Below are 22,060 nucleotides of genomic sequence, written 5' to 3'. Positions count from 1 at the left end.
AAAGATCTAAAAACAATTCTTCCAAATCATCTTGAAGTCGTGCTTTGCCAATACCTTAAGCTAAGGCAATGTCTTTGCAAAAAATCTTCCTTCAAAAAATGTTTCTTGCTATAACATAAAAATATTTTGTCCTCTTACCACCTAAAGGTCACCTCCTAAAAGTTCCTACACGAAGCAAAACGTCCATTTTGGAACCCAGCTGTTTTCATCCATTCCTCTCTCCTCCTCCTGAACTACAGATTGTTCTCAGAGTTTCACTGACAAACTTCATCCATGTCCAAAGCTGAGCTCTGTGTAAGAACTCAAGCTTCAGTAAAGAGATATGCATATCACACAGACCAAATAGAAGGTAGCTGCATGAGCAGAGAGAGATCTGTGCAGACAATGCAGATAGAAAAAAGAGCTCGCATTCAGAGGAACTCCAGGGAAAGATGTGGCTGATTTGAAAATGGCTTACATGAATCTGTGTGGCATAAAAACAGCAGTGGCAAGGAAGGAGAATAAAAAACAGCCTAGTGTACCAGGGTTTCTTCCTCGCTTAGTCCTGCATTAGTTTCTACACATCTATTACACCACAAGCTCATACATCTTGAACTCAGCCTTTCCTCCTGCAGCCAGGCAAAACAATGACAAGTAATAACTGAGTTATCTCACATGGGCATCATGACAACTGGTCCAATAATTGTTATTCTATGGATTATCTGAAAGTTTGAGCAGCTCATTCAGAGTCTACGATAAACAAAGGCAGGAATAAATTTGTGGAACTGTCATTACCAGTTGCTCGTCTAATTGGAAGCAGTAATTTGTCTCCCCCATAGCACTACCCTTGTCAAAAAAATAGAAAGCTGAAAAATTAAATTCTATGCAGTAAGAGCTCCTCACAGACATCTTGTTTTGTGTACTTGTCCTTTCATTGTCCACTCCTGACCTCTATGGGATATTACTATCCTTTTTCCAAGCTTCTCTTTCTATACAAACAAGGACCATTTAAGTTCAGTTCCTATATTTTTATTACAGGGCAAAAGCAAGAAGACAGCCTGTCAGACATATCTATCAAAGGGATTACCTTTTCCTCAGCCTGTCTCATCTCAGAACATGATAAAAAACCTCTGCACCTCTGCAGCAGCCTAAGGGACTGAAATATATATTTTTTTTACTCTTGTTTTCTAATACTCAACACCAGCTACATTGTAATAATTCTTAAGCCTCAAAGAGCAGGAATGGACCATATATAAGTGAGGACTGCAAAAGAAGGAAAAAAGTCTACTCCCCATAGCAGGTAGCATGAGAAATGCAGCTGGATCTCAAAACAGAAGGAAACCCATCTGTGGAGATCAGTCCCACAGGTCTCTACCTTCAACCTTTTCAAAAGCTGAGTCACCGCATTCAGGAAAACAATGTTTTCTGACAAATGAAGACAGACTTAATCAGGACAAGGCAAAGAAATCCTACAGTAGTCTTTTATGATTAAGTGATGAAACAAACAATAAAACTTGGGTGTTTATCAGAATTACTGGTTATCATGGACAGGAAGTCCTGAATACTGCTTTCAGTTGGGCACGATGCCTAAAAAGATTTACATTTCTATTACACTCACCTAGGCGTATTGGAGGAAAAGTTAAAAGGCAATCTTCAATCAAGTCTCTTGGGTACTTTTTTCATACCCAATCCTTGTTTGGAAAGGAATCATTTTGAAATACATGACTTTTTAAAATAAGAGAGATTTAAATCCTTAATGTATGGTTTTGCAGAGAGTGATCTAAACTCTTTTGTTGTCTCGTTGAAGAATAGACTACAGCCCCTCAGCAGACTGTGTTCTGACAATGCTGTCTTCAAACACTTCAGGAACATATACTGAGAATTATTAAGGCACGAGATCCATCAAGAAATGACAAGCAAGCTTTTGGTTGGTAGCAAAGGCAAGATGAGAGCTGGGGCAGAGAGGGGAAGCTGTGCTTCTCAAAGCACACTGCCTGCTTGCAGAAATAACTGTATCAGAACGGGAAATCAGATCTCGACATCCTAAAATATTGACTGATACTCGCATGTATCAGGGCACTACCCACTGAAGCTAGCAGTCAACAGCAAGAACAAATTTTAAAGAAAATGTCACCATTTCTTTCAGCTGTAATGTTTCTCTAGAAGTGTTACAATTGGAAACAGAACTCTAAGTTGCACTACGCTTGCTGGTATGACAGAAAGTAGAAAAAAATCTGCCTCAATTTCATCAATCTTTTATGTTTTTAAATTACACAAAATGCCAAGAGATGAACTGTAACATATTAAGCAACACAGCAAGTAAAAGTACTGCAATGTAAAAACAAAAAGCAGATCAGACAGTGGCTCATGAAAGATCACAAAGGGCTGGTAAAATGATTAAGGGACAGGAGCATTTGACATAGATGGAGACACTGAGAGAGCTGAGATTGCTTAGCCTGGAGAAGAAAAGCAACAGGGAGCATCTTATTAATTCCTGATGGGGCATTAAAACAAAAAAACATCCCAAACCAAAAAAAACTCCCGCAAGTCAAAGCAACCTTTCTTAGTATAAGGATGATAGAATGCTATTACAGGTTGTCCAGAAAGGTTGTGGAGTCTCCATGCTTGATAATACTAAAAAGTCGACACGGCCCTGAGCAACCTGCCCTAGCTGACCCTGCTCTGAGCAGGGGTGTTGGACTAGACAGCATCCAGAGATGTCTGCCCAGCCTCAGTTCTTCTGTACAGTGGTCTCAGAAGACAACTCCTATAGGGTCACAGATCTGTTGGCGATTGGGTGAAAAAAATGAAAATGACTGGCTATGTATGCTATTCAAAAGTAAAACCATAATTTATTCTCCCTGCTTTTTCCTTCTGGATTTTTTTTTTCCTGCAAACCCAGACAAGCTGAAAGTCATTGCATCATTGTTTAGAAAAGACTTTATTACAAACCTCTCACTTCCCGCTGCTGGTGTTCTTTGCTTTTAAGGATGGGATGGGAGATCCACAGCCAGGGGTGATGCTTGCGAAGCTGAGGAAGTAGGTAATGTGTTACAAATCCCACGGTCCATGCCAAAGCAAACAGGACAATGCTGAGAAATGGCTGGGCCAAAGCAGAAAAAAATGAAACATAGTTATAATTTGCAAACAACATTTTTATATATATATTTTAAACATTTTTTAACAGTTTCCATGATTGTATTTTTGTACAGTTAGTATTTATTCCTGTGTTCAAACTCTGACTTCACAGGTGAATATGGATTTTTACATATGTATTTTGCACACACAGTTAACCAATTTTTTCCTCCATGACTGAAGGAAAAAAAGGCAAAAGATCAGACTTGTTCATTCTGTCCCCTGGGTTCCATATCTTAAGAGCTGTGGATACGCAAAGAGACATTAAGTAAGTAATATGAAATTAATACAAATATCCATAAACTAACAGCCTTGCACATATATAATAATGTTATAATGACCAGTAAATACATTTGCACTAACTTATCTTCCCACAAGCTCTATTCTTTCCAGTTAAGCACCCTGTGATCTTGCATAAAAAAGATAATAATACCTTAAGGAGAAAAAAAAAAAGACAGATACACACCCTTAATGATAGAAATACAGTACTGGCACTGACAGCAAATGACAGAACAGCAGCCGCTGTGCAAACAATGAGATCCGATTTCAAGATTTCTTTCTGTGAAAATAATTATTTTATACAAAATTAGTAAGCCAATACTATTTTAACCAAAGTAAGTTACTCTGTTCTCAATTACTTCCGCTCTGCATTGTGATAAGGCTAATCAGCACTCCCTAATACAAAAGTATTTTCTCCACTCTGCTTTGGAAAATTATTTCTTCACACTCAAGGTTTGTTGAAGTAATCACATTTTAATTCTTCACACCTAATTTTGCACTATATTTTTAAATAACGAAGTTATAATACTGGAGAAATGAAAGCAATACATTTTAATACCGACTCTGCTTAGGGAATATAACTCTTTTACATTATGACTTTTTTATATTTGGAAATGAAAATTCTGGTTCCATTTCCTATTTGCGAGTATTAAGATTCCTTCAAATTTCCTTTCTCTTCCATTACCAAAATGACTCACGCTTTTCTACAATGTCTTCCAAGACACAATGTTAATACATTTTCTATGTTCTAAAGTGACATGTCCCATTCTCTGATTTTCTGTATTGAAAGTCAAATTTCAGGAAGATTTTATGGATTTTAGACAAGGCCTTTTTCTAGTGTCAGCGAACGATAATGAAAGGACACGCCTGCTTTTATGTAAAGATCTATAACTAGGGTAGGAGTAATCTTGTTTCTAAAGATTGGAAAATATCATTGTCTTTACAGCCCATTTTTCTTGTGATTAAAATGTCATTCTCAGTAAACAAATAAACAAGATAGCTTGCGATCTGTGCGGTCTTCTGAATTGTACTTCAGAGGTCACCCAAATGTTTTTGTGAGTAAATGAAAATCTTGTCTCAGATTTATGAGAAGGGCATTTAGGTTCAGAACTCAATACTGCTGCTAAATTACAAAATGAGTAACAATCTATAGCTCTTGGTTTAGAAACTGACTTATGCTTTAATTCAAAGACATCTAGAAACAACATGTGAAAAGCAACAGTTTTGCTAGAATTAGAAGCTCATCTGATTTCCTGGTGCTGCAGTCTAGGTAGGCTTCATGTATCTCATCAGAGAAAAAGAAAGAAATCTAAAATAATGAGAGGAAGGCAAACCCATGAATAAGGGAGATAAAAAGAAAGCAAGCAGAACAAGTGAACAACAGAAGGGTTGCGAATTACAGGGGAAGCTGGTAGCAACCACTATATTTAGGCTGCCTATCACTCCCTGTTATGAAAGATTCTTCTTAGTAAAAGGTCACCAGCGTCAGCACTTCCACTTACTGCAGCAGCCCTTTGAAACGCAGCAGAACTAAAAAGCCTTCAGGCTCAAGAAGTACTTTCGTTTTGTCCCAGGAAACTCCAATCCGATTTAGCTGAAATCTCAAGCCACCACCATTGTCCTTTGCCTTCCCAGGCTCTCAGGAGTATGTATGCAACTCCAAAAGAAAAGTGCTCCCTCTGCTCTCAGAGCTTTGCCTTCTCCAGACAGCTCTGTACTCTATGTGAACTACATGCCATAGTCCATGAGGAAGGTGTAGGAGCAGAGTTAGGTCTTCGTAACTCTTCCTGACCATCTTTTCAAAACCTACCCCCGCTAGCCTTGCTCCTTGCTTCTTGGCTGTCACATTCAACAGCAAAACCACAACATAAGGGAGCTCATAGGAAAAGCCTTCTCTTCCCTGAACAAAACTGTGATCCCTGCCTGTCCCCACAAATCCTCTCCATTGTTAAAACCTTCTCTCACTAGCAAGTTGTGTATCCATCTCTAACTCAAATGGTTTTAGTATGTGGAGCAGTACTGAAAAAACACAGTCTGATAAAAATTAATAAGGAAATTATTACCAATGGAAGTTATTTTTTTAACCTTTCCAAGTATTTTTAAAGATTACTGCAGATATTTAGCTTCTAAAATCTGGCATCTGAGAAAGTTAAGCTGTGTTAAATTTATATGGTACCATTTCAGCCCTTCGGTGAATACATAGTATGAAAAGTCTTGATCAAGTATCATTTTCTGCACAGCTGAATCCAACTAACTACTCAGTCTAAAACAATCTTACAAGAACAACAAACACACTCCAATCATATTCACACATTTCTGTACAATCAGAAAGGATTACTATTAAAATGACTGACTTCTCTCACAATCAGGTGACAGAAAAAGCTGCCATTTTAAGAACGACATCAAATATTAAGAATTTAGCTGTAAAATCAGCAGAGGTGACAACAATGGACATTTTGGGGAGAAGTAGCATCCTAACTTTCCATTCCGTGCTAGATCACCAAAGAGAATATTTTCAAACATTACATTCAAAAGAGAATTAACTACACAGATTATATTGCACAGGACTTGTATTTCCCACCTTTTCCATATTTCATTTTGTAACTGTCCTTTTTATAGTGCTCTCATTGCTTTCAACACATTAACAATCCCATACAGAAAATATTTTTAAGGACATTATTATTATTATTCAGATATTCAAACCCAAATTTGACAGTTGCATTCCAATTCTGGCAATATCCAAAGTGTTGAAAGTATCATATGCGCCCAGGCTTGTCCTTTTGCCCTTGCACTGAATTGCTTCAAAATATAAATGTACTGCTCAGCTGCTGACTTGCACAACGGTCCCCACAGGAGCTCCTTCTTGATGTGGCCAAGGCTTTCAAACTTCTCACAAAATTCACGGTTTTTTCCTTCTAAAAAAATCTGAGCAGTGGTTCCTTTTGTTTTGTGTCACTGCATAGTGGCCAGTGCCCCCCAGGAAATGGTTGACCCTGGGCAGTGATCTCTCTGGCTGAGGGGCACACAGAGCTACCTTCCAGGAGAAAAACTTGGGCATCCACCAACACCCTGCTGTGGGTGGATCTGTGGCTTCCACCCTTCCTGTGGAAGGCAGTTGGCTCCTGCAAAGCATGTGCTTACACTGGATGTAACTCTGTTCTCCATCTTGCCTTTAGACCCAACTGTCTAAAGCAGAATTTTGGATGCCATTCCCAAGGCCAGGCACTTAGGAGTTGAATACTGAATAGCCCTACAACATGATGTTTGAGTCCATCACTGCAATTGGTCTAAAATGGAAAAATTAAGCTCTATTCACAGTTTAAATCTCTGCAGTGAGAGATAATGACTGTTATAGCTTGGATTGAAAGCAGGTTATCTTTTTTTCTCCATTTTACACTTTAGGAAAGAAATAACCCCCAAATCAACATTGCTACGTTTGATGCCTCAGAGATTTCATAAGCAGAAATTATTAGAGTGGCATTTTTTTTTTTTTTTGGTTGTAATTATTACCACAAAATCATAGAATTGTTTGTGTTCGAAAAGATGTTTAAGATCAGCACATCCAACCACTATTTTCAATTATGTTTTTGGAGCATTGTACAAATCCTTTTATTAGCTATCTAAATGTTTGCATTAAAGACCAGGAAGGATGCTTGAGTTTTAATGTAACACATTATCACCCTCAGGCCACTGCTCAATCTAGTAATCAGCCATGTGGATGCCTACAGAAATTAATTATAATGGTAGGAAGCTCCATTCTCAAAGTTGAATGGTCAATTATCCATCACAGCTGCTTTATAATTCAGGCTTCCAAAACTGGCAATTCTTACACAGCTATTCAAGCAAAGGAAAAGAGTAAAGGTCATGTAACTAAACATTGGAGATGCTGTATTTATTATTCCTAACATTAACACAAAGCCACTGCAGAATACAACACACTAATTTTCAATATTAACCTTCTTTGCTTTCAGCTCCTTGGGGAGGTGATTTGGTTCTGTATGTTTCAGACTTTCTGATTAAAATGGGTTTTATTTAAATGGCATGTTACGTAGACCCTACGTTTGTATGTAGACCAAGACAAGGCTGGCTGTTGTGTTGCATCCTGCCATCTCTTGCCACTGACAGGGGGTTAGGAATACCCTTCTCGCAGAGAAACACCTCAAGAAAACCTGAACTACCATCATGAAATCTCCTCCAAATACTGACATATTGTTTCACCCAGCTTCTGAACTGTTTGATGATCCCCTTGCAAAAGTTCTGGAAATTACTTAAAATTGCCTTTGAAGAGTCAGCTGACTCCTACATCCTAAACACGACTGCTATTGCAAAAGCAAGTCAGCAGAGACTATGGCTTAATTGTGCTCCTCAAACCTGATGTACATGCATTTTCTCCTGCCTTAATTCTTCCCTATTTGCTCTACTAGCACTGCACTGCGAGATAGCAGGGGGAGTCTCCTGGCAAACTGGTTAGTGTTTAACTGAGACAGAGGTACCAGATAACAGAGGGGTTAGACAAGGAGCCCACATTAATCAGAAATTGCCCTCTCCTTCTTTAGGAGATCTCCCAGCGTGGGGGAATTAACACTGCTAATTGACATAACAAGCAAACACTTTTACTTACTGTTTTTATAGATATTAAAGGAAGCCCAGACAGAAGGAAAAGAAAAAAGAAGACAAAGAACTGGCAAGCTCCAGCAACACTGAAGGAAAGCAGCCTCTTCCTAACAGCAGCAGCAGCAGCATGGCATACCAAATGTACAGAGCAGAAAAGTGCCAATTCCCTAAACCAGGTACATCCTGGAAAGCAAAAGGTGCCAGGAATCCCATTTAATTAATGCTAAAAAAAGTGTGGCAAAACATGACAGGAACGAGATGTTGTAAAGCGATGAACTGAAGTTCTATGTATGGTAAATCCCACTGCAGTCCTCCCTATGCTTCTGCATCTTACACCCCAGTGGTTCAAGGGCCCAAGTGCAGCTGAACTGTGTTAGTACAAGACAACAGTCCACACCACTGACACAAAAATAGTTCGAGAGTCTGAAGTATGAGTCCATTCTGAAAATACAGGAAGGATCTTAGATGCAAATTTGGTCATTCTTTTGGTTATTTTTTTCAATATATTGAAGCCTTGCTCAAGGTTTCCCTCTGCACTGTAAAATGAAACCAGTTAAGTGGACAGCTGCAGTTACTGTTTCAGTCCTCTGGTTGGGCTCCATCGGCAGAACAGATGAGATCAGACTCCGTACCACTCCTAGAAAGACACTATCAACAAAAGACAGAACTACAGGGGAACAAGAAGCTTTCCATTACATCTGCTATACAGTCCCCATGTACAGGAATGGAATGTCCATGAACCATGGCAATAACCTACACACCAGAAATATCACAGAATACAGCAAATATTTAACATAAATATTTTATGTTTACTCTGTTACAAGATGGACATTTATATTCCAGTGTCATCCTGTTGCAAACAGTTTAGTTTGTAAGGAACTGTAGCTTAATACAAGCAGCAAAAAATAGCCATATCACTTAATCTTAGGTGGGCCTTATTAGAGTAAGCAGTTTAAAATAACATTACACATGGCAAAAATGACAATCTAAGCAGCAGCTTAGCAAAGAAAAGTAGAAAACATTGGTAGTGCAGCATCAACTCATACACTGAATGTAGTCTGTGTAATACTTTATAAAATGCCTACGGAATGATTTGAGATGTACAGGAGAGATGCATCCCTTTGAAGTGACATCTGGAAGCCAGGCCAGCTACCACACTAGGCACTATGGACTCTTGGGACATGTCCACGGGTCAAAAAAGGCAGTCTATCTTTCCAGAGACACTTCCTCAGTGCTCCTTGCTTTCGCAAGAATTCAGAAGTTTAGGAATAACTCTTAGACTGCAAATGCTTGGATGCAGGTGGTCGAGATGTGGTCAGGAGGAAGGGCTGTCTGACAGCCAGGAAGCAGGACAGTTCACATGACTCTCAGAAATGTCAAACACCCCTTAACATTACTGGAAATTTGATGATCTTCCCACATGAACTCCTTATAACATCAACCTCCCCTGGTTAACAGTAAACTTTTTTTTTTTAATATAAAAAGACACAAAAAGGAAGATGGGGCACTTCAGATATTTATGCTGAGGTGGGAAATAAGCTGACACAAACTTAGAACTATGTGCCAGACAGTAGTAAATAAAAACCCTGCCAAGCAAAGAAGAGGTGATGAGATGGCAGTGCTTGGCACCAGGCATGTACTTCCCTTTCCCATACTAGTCCAATTTTATACGCTTATTCCATCTCTGGATGCCAAGTCTGACAGTATGCTCCACCTGGCTTGGCTGGGGTGAAGGACACACAGTCAAGGGTACTTCCTGGTACAGAAAAAGGCATTCCTGAAAACCAGGTCAAGCTCTAGTAATAGAAAAATAAAGAATAAGAGCTGTTTTAAATACAATTCCGTGGACCAAATCCTGTTCCTCTCCAATGTAGACAGGGAATTTGGCAGGACTGCTCACCTTTTTGAACATTTGTTGAACAATTTGTTCAACAAATTTGTTCAACAATTTGTTGAACTACCTTGTAAACACCAGATTGCCAGACTGTAATTCCAAGCACAGAACCTGCATTAGCTCTCTGAGTACCAGAACAAGAGATGTCCCATTCCCCAAGCTCTAAGAGTGCATGTCCCATCAATTGTATTAAAGAATCAATGTTGCAGAGCCCTTCGAAGGAGCCCTTCAGAAAGGAAATTTGTGTATGTCCCCCTTCTCGCTCCTGGCCTCACCTTGAAGAAGATCTAGAAGAACTTCTCTTCCCATTTTCTGCACTTTTAGTAATTTAAAGTACTAAATGAGACTATTTAAAAGGTTCCTCAGTGGGCAAAATGGGTAAGAGAGAGAGCTTTGAACAGAAAGTAATGAAAGAAAAAGTCTTACCACCGATTCTCTCATTTTTTCTGGGAGTGGATCTGCTGATGAATCTTCAAATCGTTGGCGTAGGTAGTGAGGGACATATTTGCATTGAATAAGGGACCTGTTTAAAAAAAAAATCCTAGTTAGGATACTCCTGAACATGCCTAACAGATACAAATGTTACTGGAGGGTAGAGTAGGAAGAACAGCCTCAGATTTCCTTCCTCATGTAGGTATTAGCTATCTTTGTATAGTCAGAGACTGAACAGAAACCAGCTCTACCTGTGATTAGGGTAGAAATTCCTCATCAAAATGTCGAGGAGTCTCAGCAGCCCAATCAATGTGTCTCAGTCACGTAGAGGAGTAAGCAGAGAGGGTTGTTCCATTTATGCCTTTTATTAATGTTTCAGCTAAGTTGAAACTGAAATGAGAGCCCTTTAGACCCACGTTAAAAAGGTCAAGGAAACTATTTCTGTACAAACTGTATATTAATCCTCTCTTCAAGATTTATGTGCTACCTCCTCCTTCGTCTTGAAGTTTATGCCACAGGCCATCCCTTAAATACTGTTTCCAGTCTCCTTAACCTCCTTTAAAGAAGTTCAGAGCTGTTTAAAAAAAAACTTAAATCTCTTCTTTTTAAGGATTGTACATTTTTATGCTTGCACAATAAACATTTGATGCTGATATACACGTATTCTTAATTTTAAGATTTTTAACAACCATTTTAGCTGTTGAAGATTTCATGAAGAATGTTATAAAATTAGTAACTAGATTTACAAGTTAAAATGGATTTCATTGTTTAAGATTACTTCCTTAAAACAAAAGTTTCAAGGAAGACAAGTTTCTCTTTTATTAAAGAAGTTAATGAATTGGTGTGTCCTTCCTGTGGAATGGGAGAAAAGAATACACTTAAATTACCGCAAAATTGAAAGAGTTCTCAATTCCATGCTGATTTGCAATTTACCTGTGAATATTTTACTCCAAAGCAAAGAAATATCCCTAATACAGCACACAGCTTCACCTCCTTTTGTACCCAAGTTCCACACTGCAATAGTCAATGAACTATTGATCCAGTTCACACGAAGTTCACACCTGATCCAGGTCTACTTGACATAAGTGCCAGACACAGTAGGCTTTGGGTAAAGTTAATGACAATAGATGCAAGCAATTCTTGTTGCTTTATCACACCAAAACCTAGTAATGTATAAATATCAGATTCCCTCCATCTTTTGGATGGTAAAGAAAGAATTTCTCAACTCTTCAGTAAGACTTACTGAATTGGGATTCCAATTTCCTACTATTGCTCCATATCCTTTCCTTCCTCATCAGTGTTGTTCTCCTTTTCTCAATTTTCTCTACTCAAATAAAATACTGAATGCCCTAAAAAGCCCTCCACTTCCCCTTCCTTTCTCCTGCATTACAGAACTGTGCATCCTACTGCACTGACTACAAATGCCTATTGCACTGACTATACGCCTACTACAAATTTTCATGCACTGAAGAGCCTCAGAATCACAGGTAGTCACAGAATCACAGAATATTCTGAGTTGGAAGGGACCCACACGGATCACTGACTCCAACTCACCTCAAGACACATACAACACACCTCATGAATCAAAGGAGAGAATCTGTGGGTTTCCTCATAGGTCCTCTGCACTGTTCTAGGATAAAACCAAGCTGTCTGTGAAGCAGAGTTCCAGATGGCACGGTGATACTGGCTGCACAAACCCCACTTGCTTGCTTAACCTCACAGCCACATATGTAGTCGTGCAGCTGCTTGTGGACCACCACAGCCCTCCTAACAGCCATATATCGCACTTTCCTCTTAGGAAAACTTGCATCTGCTGCCCCTGAGCTGTGGATCTATGGGCCTCCCTTTCTCTCACATCATCTCAACCCACAGATCACAGTGTTGGGACTTCTCCCCTGGACCTCCCTTATTTGCAATGTCAGCTCTTAACACACACTTCCTTTCCTCAGTCTGCTAGAGCAGACTGTGTCAGAGCAAAAAAGGAAGGAGTGAATCTCACACAGAGAGCCATAGTAACCCTCAGCAAGAGCTGGAATTCAGCCATCTTCCCATCAAATGTCCCTTCTCTTGGTCACAGTGCTACTCAATGCACATTCTGCAAACCCAGTAGCCTGAGCACCCCCTAAACTAAATCACTGTCTTCCAACCTGGCAAGCACACAATTTCCCAGAGGGGGAAATCTGCTTCAGAGAATTTGGATAGTTCTGTTTAAAGAGCACCAGCCTTACTGGTGCTTTGACGGCAGCACTTAATTTATTTACAGAACTGATGCCAACCATGCAGATGTGGAAAGGAATTTCACCTCACCACACTACTTTGAGGAGGCAATCCCTGTGGTTCTGAAACCCAGGCATCACTCTGGTAGTGTGCTGTACAGAGTAATCAATGAATAACATTTATTGATGGCAACTTACATCAGTACAGATGGGTCACTGCTTTGTCTGCTGAGGTGATAAGAAAGTGCAACTAGCAGACCACAGAAAGCAGAGAACAACGCTGGAATGTGTTGTGCATCCCAGGGTTCCTGAAGAGAATGAGAGAAAATAAACTATTTGTAAGTTAGGAATGTAGAACTTGAAAAAGAAAAATAATTAAGTAGGTTAAGCCACACACACAACATTAAATGCACGCCATCTAAATTTGTACAACATCTACCATGGACTGAAAATCCTTTTTCATATCAAAGTTTATTATTGTGGAAAAAACCCTGCAATTAAAGGCATGTTTTGTGCTCATATTATGTAACTCCTCTATAATCAGCAATTAGCTAGGAAGCCATATGAAAGGCAGGTTTTCTTTCCTCTTTAATGAAACACTAGAGGAAAATTCTCATTAAAATGAGATCTGAGTGAAATCAGCTGCACTGTACTTATCTAAACGCTACACTGATAATGCAGTTACTTGACCTGTAGCCAGATTACATGCAGCAAATGACAATATCACCTAGATCACGCAGTGGGGTAGAGTTTTGGCACCTTTGACATCTTTCTGCTGCTTTGCACATTACATCAATGCCCCGTCTGGATGCTAACACAGTGGAGAGGGAGAGCGCTCACCACTGCACCTGACACTCCCGAGTAGGAAAAGAAGAGACAACTGACACACTTGCCAGCACACTCTGATGAGAAAATCTCTCTGAGTGACTTAAACAGCTGGAAATTGGCTAGAAATAACAAGAGAAAGAATATGAAGCTTAAGGAATATTTATCAAGATTACCTTCATCTGTGAAGTCCTCAGCTACAAATTCAGGATCCTAAGACATACTTGTGAGTCCTAACTGTAAGGAACACAATTTTTGTCTGTGAAAGACAGAGAAACTTGGTGGATCAAATCCATAGCCATTTCACCTATTAAATGTGTTCCGAGCCACCACACAACTTCTACCTGATCAATCAGGTGTGAGCTCACCAGATCCTGACATCAGAGCTCTTTCTGGGTAGGTTTTGAGAAACTGTGCTTAAAAGATCAGTGAAATTTTAGGCTAGTACAAAAACAATGCATCTTCTGCACCATATCTCTTGCTTTAAAAACTTCACAATTAGTACAGGACCAATATTTTCAGAGGATAAAGTAGGTTTATTAGTCTTATTTTGCCCAGTGATATGCATGATTTCTTAGCGAAGCGGACTCACATTAAGAAATACTCAATTTCTTTCAGGCACAATGAATACCTGAGTAAGACAAAATAATTTTAAGCGACAAACATCCCCCCGATTGCAACACAGGATTTTGGAATTTAACTATGAAATTGTTGTTATCATAAAAGTAGTATCACAAAAGTGAAATTTTAATTTCAAGAATTACCTTCTCCTCATCATAATACTGAACATCACAAAGCTTAAAGACAGAACCATCTAGTTCTACGAAACAATCCTACCCAAAACAGTCATTATAAACAAAAGAGAGATTTACACGGTATTATTGAAAGAATCCAGCACCATCTATTTGACAACTTTACCATCCAATCCCACCCTTCACGTGACTGCTCCCAGTTTGGGGGCCAAATATATTTTGGTCAAATTCGGGCCAAATACTTTTCCCATGCTTAGTCTCTCATCAGAAATTCATATTCTTCAAAACACTGAAGAAAATTAACTGAAGCCAAAATATTCTGAAAATGGCTGAATCACAATCTAGCCAAACATCCATTGCATTTCCAGGGCAATACAACTGTGTACAGTTCTATCCAGCAGCTTCTAGTGCATGACTGCTTCTCTTCGCTGCGACTTCTTTTGAAAGCAAAATACTATGAAGCGCCAAGCAATATTTCAGGTATTGAAATATATCAGATGCTAGTTCAAAATATCGTTCTGCCCTCTTTCTACTGTAAAATTGTACATGGCTGAATCTCCATATTAATATCTTGGGAACTCTTTATTTCCACATTTTCTGCATATTACCCACAGCTTCTGCATTTGACTGTGCTCCAATTCCAAACTGTCATTGTCCCCTCAAAACTCAGACATCAGGGAGCCAGGAAGGCAGGTAGGACAGGCATAATATTTGCTATGTGCCTAGAGAGCACGATTTTCCAGAAAAAAGCTACACAGGGTTGTACAAAAGATGAGAATGAACAAAGATGCCATTTCTCCGATATCGATGTGATGTACCCTGCTCCATTTTGTCATTTTCCTCCCCCTCTAATGACACCTGGTAGCTTTAAATTAGAAAGATGAAAAAAACAATACAGCTGATAATTGGACAATTATTCTTCTCAGTGGGAAAACAGGAATGATGGGTTTTAGCCTTGGAAGCTGGTATTATCTGTCATACTAGACAGGGAGTTTGACTTCCTAGTTTACCTTATTGGGTTGAGGTGACATGTAGTGCTTTCGTATACAGTTTTGACTTCAGTGCAGACACTCACGTAGTCATTTTTAAAAAAAAAAGTGAAACAGAGTTACAGAGTGAAGGATGAAAGCAATGAATTACAACAGACCTAGTGGTGGGGGTGTTCCATCCCAATCACAGAATCACCTAATCCCAAAACAATCCACTAAAAAGGAAGATAAAGGTGTCTTTGAACTTATGAGCTTTTTACCACTGCTAGAGGCGGGACAGCAAATGTATTTCCCAAAAGTGGTGATAGTAGTTTTCTGTCCTATGTTATTTATCCTTTTTACTTCTTTCTTCCCTTAAAAAAAAAATGCATGTAGCACTCTTATCTTTCAGAGATATTCTCAAATCATTTGTTCTACTCCAGAGAGAAAAAGTGCTCTGAAGTTATGTCTACAGTGCAAGGCTGCAAGACTATGGCTGAAAACATCATTTACTGAAATGTGGGGTATCTGGCAATACTCTCCAAAATTAACAGCCCTAACAGCTCTTGTTTGAACCTCAGGGGTCTCTAAATTGTAAAGAACACAAAATTGATGAGCCCTGCCTTCAAAACCTATGGAACTGGAGACAAAGAAAAAAAACAAAAAAACTGGAGATAAAGAAAAAAAACAAAAACCCAAAAGAACTGGAAGTATTTTATGTAGTAAAAACAAAGCTGCCTAGTAATACTATACTTCCATGTTTGGTCACTTAGACATCCAGGAATTCTGTCTATACACGTGAGCCCGTTCAGTACTGTTTAGAAATTTATTTGGGCAGTCTTAGCAGATTGAGGGAGACATATGCTTGCAATTCTTTCCCACTATAAAACCTGAAGACAAATATTTCAAAATTATTAGGACACAGATGCAGACTGCATCACTGAAAATAGGAATCAAGAAGCACTGTTATTCTGATTAATGAGTTTAAAACTCATTAAGCAAACTAAACTACATCAGTGTGAGTTGAGAACAGTTTAAAATCCACACATGATTTTTAGTAACTGTTCACTGAAGTGATAAATAAGCTACCAGAAAATACTGTCTTCAGGTATGAGGTAATGGAAACTATCTAACTTACATTTTAAAATATATACACTTATTGGAAAAAGCAAACTGTGCCACATATGAACATTCACATCAGTTTAATTTTTCTGACCCAAGTTGAAAAATCTGATTTTTTCCCAGGCAGATTAATATAAACTGCAAGTTCCTTAAAAAAAAATGCTGTATGACAAGTAATAAACTGGCTTTGGATAAGTTTCAAAATCAAGCCAACTGATTTGAACAGAAGGCAGAAGACAAAGACTGATTGATTCCAGAAACATTCAAGGATGTGCTCTTCTGCCCCACAGCAAAACACTGGAACACTGGAATGCTAAAGACTGATACCAGGATGGCTAAATTCCAGATTGAATATTTGTGGAAAAAGTGGGAGGGCATACCTGATTTTTTTTTTTTAAATATCTCTTAAATATTTCTGCACAGACCACAAAACAGATGGAGTAGGAGACAAAAATCAGCATACCATGCAATTCTAGTCAAGTGAAAAAGATAGCACAAAAGCTCCCATGTCTCCAATCTGACAGATGTAGCACCAGAAAATAAAAACACCTTCTCCGGGAAAAAGAGAAAATCCTTTTGTATATCAAAGCTAAGGTAGCTATTAGAGCTGCCAATTTCTTTTCAAGATTACAGGACCAAAGACAAAATCAGAAATAAAGCCAGGCTGAAGAGAACTCAGGTAATTTTAAACTAAACTCAGTTACACAATAGCTTCAAAAGAGTAGTGAGCTGAAAAATTGCTGCTATTAGCTGCAAGAATCCAAGGAATGACCAGAAGAGCTTAAAAACTATGCTTATGATTTAGAGCTTTGTATTACACAAAATTAAACGGAAGTTCATAGAGGACTTGGAGAAAACTCGAATAAGGAGTGATGATATCATTAAACAGAGACCTGGGAGACAAAGAAATCTCAAAGCAAGCAGGAGAAACTCAGGTCTTTGTACTTCAGAAGTTAAGACATTTATCTACTTGCTTGTCTGAAATCAGGTTCACAGTATTATTGTACTTAAGGTTGGATAAGCAGCTGGTGTCTTAGCACTCATGATAGGGATGTGTCATGGGATAATGTGTATGACAAGATGCTTCACAGCACCTGAAAGCTGCAGCCAAACCACCTTTACATCACTGGGATAATATGACTGTAAAACAAAAATCTATCCATGTGACTTCACATCATCACCAGAGGGAACAACTTCTGCTCACCACCTCGGTTAGACAGACTTGTAAACCTGCTTCACTCACAATACAGTGTCCTGTCCATCAGTCCTCAATGCCTCAAACACAGAGACAGAGATCAGGTTTTTTGTGTTCAGGATTTTTCTGGAGAAATTATCTGTTATAATTTTAGATGCAATACTCGTTACTTCCTACTGTGAACAAGTTTGGGCTTTCCTTTTTTAATTTGACAGCTTTGCAGAAAAAGAAAACTGATCATCCCAATAGTAGCATCACCAGAGGAGGTCCTGATAAGCTGCAGACCCACAGCTCCTCCACACAAATATCAAGCGAAGGCAAAGCTGCTGAGGAGCACTATGAGGAGGGGATCCAACTGCCTGGCCAGAGCAGCTGGGACCCCTTCACTTCCCAGTTACCTCTGAATAACACATTCCTCTTCCTCCTCCAAGTGTCCGAGTAGCACAACTCAAACACAGGTATTATCATATTGTGAAGAGTTTGTGCCTGACCCTGGTAACAGACTGGCCCTTGTTTTAGTTGTGTGGAAAGCGCACATTTGGCCACATAACAAACACCGTGGGTCTGCCAGGTGAGCAGTGTGCAGCCACTCCCCAGAACACATCATATGCTTCTGATCAGGTCTGGTGATGGGACACGACAGCAGCCTGCCATCTGATCCAACCCACACATTCACTGCTCAGACAAGACTGGAGATCTGTCCATCCTCTTGTAGATGGTATGTGAATTTTAGCCATGAGAGAGAAATATTTCTGGTTATGCGATGTCAAATGTGCTGCAAGGTCATTCAGAAAGAGTGGCAAGGCCAGATTAACTTGTCGGGCATGCCAAACTTTGTCTGCAGGTCACAGCATGAACTCTCAACTGAGAATACTGTACAATAATTTTCCTCGGGTAACTTATCTGAACAAAAATCCAGGACAATTATTAAGTTAAACTAATGATACATCTATGCCACAGTTGCTTTTTTAAAAAGACTCTCGGTTTTGTACAACATAATTCAACAACAAAATCAGTCTGGACAAGGCACAGGATTTCAGCACAGGCCTATTAGTCTCAATTCTCAGAGTTTATATTCACATGCTGAAGGTTACCTGGAGTAACACTGTACATTGTTCTGTGGACATACCCCAAAACCATTCCTACGTCTTAATTTTTCTAAAATTGAAGTTCTAGAGCAAAGAATTAATCGCTATGAATTTGCTATTCTAAAATAATTTCAAAATCTGAATGCAGCTAAACCAAAACATTGTATGTATATATATAGTTTATGATCTAAAAATGAACATGAAAAACTTACTTAAAAACACAGATATATTATAAAATAAATGTATTTTATTTAAAAAAAAAAGAAAATCATGTGGTAAGTTATTTATTCTTCTAATGAACTTCTTCAGGAGTGATATTTTTCCTTTTGGAATAGTTAATGTACAGAGAGAAAAGAGGCTAGACTATTTCACCCTGCAAGATAATAATTAGAACACAAGAACCACTTAAGGAGGGAGAGGCTCAAGCTCGATACCACTAGAATGGTCTTCAGCCTGGGCATTTGATGTGAGTAGTTGTTCATCAATAAAAAGCACAAAACCACTTAGAGATCCATTCTGCTCTGCAATTTATTTCAGGAAATAGAACTCTAGTAGTTACACCTGCTGAGCTATAAGATGTTCTGCCAAGAAACAGAGTTTACATTTGAGGATGCTGCATTTCATCCAAAAAAGAAGCATTACAACCCAGAAATCCTGTGCCAAGTAGAGTCTGTCATGTTTCCCTGCCCTGAAAATTTTTGATTATAATGATTTTTTTTTACCTCCATAAATACTGAAAATTGTGCTCTCTTGGTTTTGCCAAACTGACTAAAAGTGAAGAGTAACATAAAAATAAAAAACAGATAACAGCTATAAAATGCAAGCATGTAAGAGATGCTATTTCAAACACCTCAATGAAAGAGACTACAGAATTTGTTCAGTTTTGAGGTAAACTCTGCAATTTCTAGTGCACCAAAAATCCAAACTTTCACTTGATTAAGATCAGAAATTGCTGCTCACTATATATCAAAACAGTTCTAGTTACTTACAGGGGTATTAGACCACCCTTCATAGTGGTGCCTATTCAGGATCAGATTAAGCCAATTCCTACTCCTCCTCCACCAACCAAAGAATCATTCTCTTGCAACATTACAGACATCAGTTCAAAATAAATAAAAAAATAAATCTCTGGACCTGACTGAAGAACAAGGAGGGTTAACACAAATGCTTATTTCATAACTTCTGGAAGAAAAAATGTATGAAATTTCAAGCACCCCAGTAGACTGAGATTATGAGCTGAAGCAAGAGGAATCATCTTTACATGCTTTAAATTAACCTCCTCAGAAGAGCCTTCACAAGAACGGTGCCATTAAAATTCAAATTAACTGTAATTTCTGTGTGAACAGAAAGTCTGAACTTAATATTGGTAATTTACAACAAATATCTTGTAAATCTTTCACACTACTCTACAACTTCAGGGTAGCATTAAAAGCATATTTCTAAGCAGTCTGAAGCCTAATCCACACGGAGATTGCTTATCTACAAAGCCACCTGCATACTGTAATTTAAAGTATTATCCTGAGAAAAGAGTATGTAGACTATTTTAAGTAGCTTTTCTATGGTTTACAAAAAAACTTTTTTTGAAGTATCCGCCACCCTCAACTAGTGAATCACCCTCTGCTAACCCTAGGGGAAAAAAAAAGATCCTTTCCCCAGATATTTGCCTGTTTAACAGTAACTCAACACCTCCCTTCCATATAGCTATTTCCTTTTTTGTCATTGTTTCTCACTCCCATTATCCATTTTTTCTCATTTTATTCATCCTTACAGAGCGCCTCATTCTCCATCCCAGCTGCCAGTTTCTGAATCATTAATACAGCCAGAAAACAGTAGCAGGAATACTAGTTACTTTAGGAAACTGCACAAGTAGCAGTTAAACTTTACAGCATCACACAGGCAAAGTCAGGTCTAAGCAGTACAACTGATACACCAGGTGAGTCAGGTGACAGGAGATTCCCCACATGGGATTACACCACATGTTCAAGGACATTTAATTTCAAGTGTCTTAGCACTGTTCAGTAACTGAGTTGCTGTAATTTATTGTGTATGGACTCAAGTCACCCAGGGGCAAGATAAAATGATGGTTTAACACATTTTACCTTACTAATGGGAGTGGTTAAGAACACGCAGCCAGCTCTTATCACCTGCAAGTGACCATTAAGGCATTATAATTGTCCTTTTTTTAGATTTAAGGTTCCTATTCAAAATTTTAAGTGAAAAATTGTTAAAAGCCATTATAGAAACGCTAATGTTCCATGAAGAATTCCCTTAAAGAAACATGTGATTGCCCCTCTCATTTCTGTAAATTGACAGCCTGAGTGTTGACATGATAAATCCCTGGCTGTTGTGGAACCTCATATTGGGATCTCTGTGTGTGCCATGCATGTGTGCCACCACAAAGCATCCTCTGACATGTGCCCTGAAGGTGTCAAGGGCAGCTTGTAAATCATGGCACATCCTGCTACATCCCTCCATGGACACTGACAGTATCCAGACTGTAATGAAAGACTGTCCCTTACAGGGCAAATTTTATTACACGTCTAACAAGTTTAGTACAAGTTCTGGTCTTGCTGTGGTCACCGGGAATTTTATAGCAGACTTGAAGGCAGAGAAAATTTAATTGCCAGTTTTAAAAAAAAAAAGAATGCAGAGGACGCAGACATTAACTTAGAAAAGCTATAGATTGAATATGGCCCAAAATGCAGCAAAAACACCCTCAACATTGGGCATCACTGGTAAGGGAACCAAGAACAAGGCAGACAGTCCTTTGCCAGCATACAGAGTTGTGGCACAGCAGCATCTTGAGCACCATACACACTTACTCTCCACATCTGAAGGTCACAACAGAATGAGAGAAGGCAGAGACCTAGCTGCTTCTGAGAAAGCAGTTGCCTTATAAGGAAACACTAGAAAGGCTGGGAGTGTCTAAAGAGAAGATGGCTGAGGGGAATACAACTGATGCCTACAAAACTGAGAAGGTAGCAGATACAGTGAATGCAGAACAGGTTTTTCCACAAATCCTCCAATACCAGGCATAGAGAAGAGTTGGTGAAATTAACAGATCAGTTTAAAACCAATGAAGGATAGTACTGCTTTGCACTGAGCACAATGAACATCTGGAATTTGCTGGCACAAAATCGTGGTGACAGACAGGACCAGCACATTCAGGAAGGGACTTGGCAAATCCATAGACAACAAGTCGACAGACACCAAATGAAATAATCACAGTCTCTAACATCCCTAATGTAACAGTTGTGGGTACTAGAGGAATACTAGGGAAAAGAGTGGCAAACTCAGTCATCTGGCTTGCACTAAATTCCTAAATCGCATTTCCTTGCAGATGCAGACACATTACTAGGTTAGATGGCCCACTTGTATGCTCAAGCTGGACATTTAAGCTCTTAGGCACACTATTATGAAGCAACAACAAAAACCTTACTAGGAATTTTAATCAAATTCAGCCTGGCTTGTGCAGGTCAATAGAAGCTGCAGTTCTTTAAGTCAAGGCTGCTATTCGTCCTTGTAGAGAAAATTCAGTGGATCATTTCAGACTGATACATG

At 38.9% G+C, this 22,060-nt stretch overlaps 1 protein-coding gene across 1 annotated transcript in view; it reads right to left on the bottom strand.

The window, feature by feature from the left end:
- Positions 1 to 22,060, bottom strand: part of PCNX2 (pecanex 2) — a 153,575-nt gene that overhangs the window by 76,922 nt on the left and 54,593 nt on the right. The window contains 4 exon segments of the mRNA XM_032682450.1: positions 2,932 to 3,082; positions 3,581 to 3,673; positions 10,328 to 10,424; positions 12,748 to 12,857. Coding sequence (XP_032538341.1) covers positions 2,932 to 3,082; positions 3,581 to 3,673; positions 10,328 to 10,424; positions 12,748 to 12,857 — 451 coding nt within the window.

This window comes from Chiroxiphia lanceolata, chromosome 3 (assembly GCF_009829145.1).
Source record: "Chiroxiphia lanceolata isolate bChiLan1 chromosome 3, bChiLan1.pri, whole genome shotgun sequence".
In the NCBI taxonomy this organism is placed as follows: domain Eukaryota; kingdom Metazoa; phylum Chordata; class Aves; order Passeriformes; family Pipridae; genus Chiroxiphia; species Chiroxiphia lanceolata.
Note: the sequence above shows the minus strand (reverse complement) of the source record. Positions and strands in the feature narration are given on the sequence as shown.